The sequence below is a fragment of the Sinocyclocheilus anshuiensis genome, unplaced genomic scaffold (assembly GCF_001515605.1).
Source record: "Sinocyclocheilus anshuiensis isolate Anshui unplaced genomic scaffold, SAMN03320099.WGS_v1.1 scaffold4098, whole genome shotgun sequence".
Lineage (NCBI taxonomy): Eukaryota > Metazoa > Chordata > Actinopteri > Cypriniformes > Cyprinidae > Sinocyclocheilus > Sinocyclocheilus anshuiensis.
The window spans coordinates 147,936-153,322 of NW_015549562.1; the positions used below are offsets into that span (position 1 = coordinate 147,936).

Here is a 5,387-nt window from a genome sequence, read left to right on the forward strand (position 1 = left end):
TGTGTGTCTCTGTGTGTGTGTGTGTGTGTGTGTGTTTGTGTGTGTGCGTGTGTGTAGTATTCATCAGAGGAAGAGGAAGTGGACTTGCAGACGGCCCTCACAGGCTTTCAGACCAAACAGAGGAAAGTTCTGGAGCCGGTTGATCATCAGAAGATCGAGTACGAATCCTTCCGCAAGAACTTCTATGTGGAGGTGCCAGAGCTGTTTAGGATGAGCCCTGAAGGTACAGCACACACCTCAGCCCTTATTCAGGAGATCCTCTCATCAGCTCAGGATAACAGCTCTGTCTGATCACGGATGTGTTTGCTCAGAGGTGAACGAGTACCGTCTGGAGCTGGAGGGAATCACTGTCAAAGGCAAAGGCTGTCCGAAGCCCATCAAGACGTGGGTGCAGTGTGGGATATCCATGAAAGTGCTGAACGCAATGAAGAAGTGAGTAGAGCGTGTTCAAGACGTTCACCAGACAGAACGAATGTTTGTGTTATTGCTCTCTGTCTCTTTTCAAGACACAACTATGAGAAGCCGACCCCGATCCAGGCCCAGGCCATCCCAGCCATCATGTCGGGACGCGACCTCATCGGCATCGCTAAAACAGGAAGTGGAAAGACCATCGCCTTCCTGCTGCCCATGTTTCGCCACATCTTAGACCAGCGGCCGCTGGGAGAGGCAGAAGGACCCATCGGTGAGTCTCGTATTCTCCCTTAATCAGCAGAAAAACTCCACAAACACATGATCCCTGTCTAAATCTAGGACCGATTATGACCCTTTGGTCAACACGTATGACATTATTTCATCAGGGTTCCCACGCTTCTTGAAAGTACTTGAATTTCAGACTTATGGATTCAAGGCCTGGAAAGTACTTGAAAACAAACATAGGTCCTTGAAAGTGCTTGAATTAAATGTGAAAAAAATGTTGTTTATGCAGGGATTAAAGTTTTCCGTCGCTACGACGGATTTCCGTCAATTGGGAAAAAAAACAATGGGCAGAGATCATCGTGTGCACTCCGGGACGCATGATCGACATGCTCGGTGCTAACAACGGTACGTGCCTCATGAGTTTGTGCTGGATTTCATCAGCTTCATGTTCTCTGAGAAGGAAGGTTCCGGGTTCAGCATCTGTGGCACAGGGTTATTAGACTTCACTAAAACCAAATCCATAAACTTAATTTCGTTAGTTGAAATAAATGTAACAAAAAAACTTTAACTTGTTTTATTTACACTAGATAACATGATCATTTAGTTTATCTTAATGTACTAAAATAAATAAGCTGAAACTAAAATGAATAAAAAAAAAAAAAACTTAAATTCTAGCTTAACTGCACTTTATTCATGCTATGTATCTCATTAAACATCTAATTTATCTTTAGTAGTGTTAGAAACCTCTCTATCAGAATCTGTGCATTTTTACGATATTCCATTTTTAAATGCTCGTTTGTGTGTGTGCGTGTGTGTAGTATTCATCAGAGGAAGAGGAAGTGGACTTGCAGACGGCCCTCACAGGCTTTCAGACCAAACAGAGGAAAGTTCTGGAGCCGGTTGATCATCAGAAGATCGAGTACGAATCCTTCCGCAAGAACTTCTATGTGGAGGTGCCAGAGCTGTTTAGGATGAGCCCTGAAGGTACAGCACACACCTCAGCCCTTATTCAGGAGATCCTCTCATCAGCTCAGGATAACAGCTCTGTCTGATCACGGATGTGTTTGCTCAGAGGTGAACGAGTACCGTCTGGAGCTGGAGGGAATCACTGTCAAAGGCAAAGGCTGTCCGAAGCCCATCAAGACGTGGGTGCAGTGTGGGATATCCATGAAAGTGCTGAACGCGATGAAGAAGTGAGTAGAGCGTGTTCAAGACGTTCACCAGACAGAACGAATGTTTCTGTTATTGCTCTCTGTCTCTTTTCAAGACACAACTATGAGAAGCCGACCCCGATCCAGGCCCAGGCCATCCCAGCCATCATGTCGGGACGCGACCTCATCGGCATCGCTAAAACAGGAAGTGGAAAGACCATCGCCTTCCTGCTGCCCATGTTTCGCCACATCTTAGACCAGCGGCCGCTGGGAGAGGCAGAAGGACCCATCGGTGAGTCTCATCCTGATCGTCTTTATTGCTCTGCTTCATATCTGCGGAATAAAACCCAACACCTGTTTGATGCGCAGCCTAGAGCCTTGGGGACAGTTTTCTTAAGCCTGCTCCGGCTGAATTTCTTACCATTACTGCCCACTCCCGCAACGTGTGTGTCCCGCTCCCGCAAACATTCTAATATTGTATATTATTTTCTCACATCAGGGAGCCGCTATCAATATGCAGGGTATATATACCTGCATATATATTCGTATATGCAGGCGAAATACCGCATTTGAATGAGCGCTCGCTTTTTACGATATTCCATTTTTAAATGCTACTCTTTATGACCTATGCCATGCATGTGTGGGTTAATGCAAATGTATTCGAGCATCTTTCTAAAACAACAATATAAATATAATGCAGCACATAATTGCATCGGCTTCAGATCTAAAATGTACAGAGTCACCTTTATTTGCTATCGGGGTGTTTGTAAGGCACTGCTTAAAATGTGTTAAAATACAAATACATTGAATTGAATGTGCAAACATTAAGGCCGCATTTTTTGTTTTTGCATATAAAAATGCGCTCAGAATACCTGTTTTCAGAAAGGCCCTGACTTTTCTAAATAAGGCTTTTTTTTTTTTTTCTAGGACTTGTAGTAGTTTGTCACTAATGTAGCTCCTGTCATCATAATTTTCCCATGTGTTGCACAGCGGCCAGCTTTATCAAGTTACTTTACTCTTTACTCTAGTCTCATGTTAGCAGGTAAGCGGTTTATCTTTTGTCAGTGTAATTTAGCGAGTTAAGAAAACTGAGCGACAAGCTGGAATTGTCTCAGATGCTGTTGCTCGTAGCGTATTGAACCTGCAGCCATCCTTAGCCTTCAGACTTCTGTATGAAATGCGTGAATGTGAGCGAAAGCCCCAGAATGCAGTGCAGGGCCGTTCAGAGCTGTGATGTGAGTGGATGTGCCGTGTGTTTCCACACATGCGAGGTAATCTCTAATATGTTTCCTTCATAGGTCACTCTTCAGGCGGCTTCAGCTCAGTTAATGTATGATGTGGCTCTTATGAATTTTACAGGTTCTCCGTGAGCCTCGGATGGTACGCAAGTTAAGCAAGTCCTGCGTGAGGGACTCCATCAGTGACTGAACGCTCGTGCTGTTGTTTGCTTTGAGCTGCTAGTAAATGTTGCTGTCTGCGGCGTTCATTCTCCTAAGTGTGTTGATGTTGTGTTGCTCAGGTCGCGTGACTAATCTGCGCAGGGTCACGTATGTGGTGATGGACGAGGCCGACCGGATGTTCGACATGGGCTTTGAGCCGCAGGTCAGTCTCTCTGCTGTGCTGTACGAGATGCTCCTCACACCTGTGAGACGCTTGGCGCTCTTTTATTTTGTTCCTTTTTCTCTATCAAATATTTTAGTAATCGTGTATCGTTTGAAAGCATAGAAGCCCAAGATTCATCCTGTGAAAACCATTTTGAAATCGGACTCTGCGTTACCATGGAAATGGTACTTTAAAATCTTTTGGCGGTCTCCGCCCCCTTAGAGGGCGGTGTCAAGTGTCATATTACAAGATGCATTACAATCTTTTACAATCAAAACTTTTTGTAATCTTGACATAAAACATATCATTGGAAAGGTCTGAGTCTCAGGATTCCATATTTTGTGACAGAAAAATGCATATAAAAATTCTACAACGTTTGGATGGCACCCAGTGGCTGTTTGTGGTATAACGCCCTAAATAAAATCTCTCAGGAACCTCAATTTTTTCATATCAACTTCAAATTTGGAACATAACTTTAGACACGCCGGCTTTACTTTTTTTTTTTTTAGCAATTTTAGAGTAAAACCTGTTATGTAAAATATGAATTTTATATAAAATTGTACAGTGCATTTTCGTTACAGTAAATTTAAACTTCTATAAATTAATATTTTAATTTTTTGGAATAATTCCACTTCTGCAATAATCTGCTGACTGTCTTTAAAAAGAGACCAACCTTTCCTCTGTATTCCAAAATGTTCATGAATTATAATAATTTAAGTTCGGATAGTGCACTTTAATGCCTATTTTAAAAAATGGGGGTTGACCGTTAAGGGGTTAAAACAGTGATATTAAAAGATCAAATTCAGTACACACCTTATTGATGATGCGTGCTTTATGAGCGCAATGCGCTGAATGGTTAAGCGTCTTCTTTATAATGGTTTTCTATGGGAAAACATTTCATATTAAACTTTTACACATTGCGTTTATATTCTGGGTTCATCTGCATCATCAATAAGGTGTGTACTGTATTAAATATCACTGTCTTACTACATTACTACTTACTGCAGTCCTCATAGAAATCACTGGCGGTCGGCGGAGGAGAGCCGTGTTTGACCCTCCATGTGTTCGTTCCTGTAAGAGCGTGACGTCACGTGCAAACTATCAATTAGCATCTTCTGTGCATTTTAACTTCAGATTGCCTATTCTTTGGTGATCACTGATTGTATTTGTATGCATTCATTAATGCCAATTCCAAGCATCTTCCTAAAGCAGCTCTATAATTATGAATGTAGTTATCACAGTTAGCAGCTGCTTCACTCGTGCAAGACCAGCTCCGCTCGACTGGATGAAGAAACACAGAAATCGACTCATTCACAGTGTGTTGGGTTGACGTCGTGATCTCATTCTCTGTGTGGCGGCCCGCTGTGTTGGGGAAAGTTACTTTTAAAAGTAATGCGTTACAATATTGCGTTACTCCATGAAAAAGTAACTAATTACATTGCTTAGTTACTTTTTATGGAAAGTAATGCGTTACGTTACTTTTGCGTTACTTTTTAAATCTGGACAGGGCTTGCTTTTTTGTTTTTAAAATAAAAAAGTTATATTTTTGGCAAATATAAAAGCCTTTTCACACCAAAAGTGAAATGAATAAGCCTCAGGCTGAAGGAAATGTATACTTACGTCTGTACAGTAGAATGCAGAAGAAGAAATTTCAACACTTCAGCAATATAATAAGACACACAAATGTTTGTCTAGAGTAATTTGTGCTTATTAGTACGGTTGAACTGGATCATCGAAGGTCAGAAGCAGATAGAATGAGATTAAATACATAAAGGATATTTGTGTTGTTTAACATTTAATTATTGCAGGTTTGCGTCATATTCTGAGTTGCATTATTTTTATTAATTTTGAGGAATACTGAATCTGTGTTTTTTTTTTTTGTGAGTTAGATTAATGCATATTCATATTTATCTTAGAACTGCAGTAACATCTTCTGATTTCTGTCACCATGGCAACACCAGAGCTGTCAATCGATAAATTAGAAAAAAAAGTAACTCA

At 41.3% G+C, this 5,387-nt stretch overlaps 1 protein-coding gene across 1 annotated transcript in view; it reads left to right on the forward strand.

Moving 5' to 3' along the window:
- LOC107657194 (probable ATP-dependent RNA helicase DDX46) overlaps positions 1-5,387 on the forward strand; it is a 32,018-nt gene that overhangs the window by 7,952 nt on the left and 18,679 nt on the right. The window contains exons 7-11 of the mRNA XM_016445219.1: positions 58-223; positions 312-432; positions 507-682; positions 979-1,041; positions 3,307-3,389. Of these exons, the coding sequence (XP_016300705.1) occupies positions 58-223; positions 312-432; positions 507-682; positions 979-1,041; positions 3,307-3,389 (609 nt within the window). The remainder of the gene's footprint in view (positions 1-57; positions 224-311; positions 433-506; positions 683-978; positions 1,042-3,306; positions 3,390-5,387) is intronic.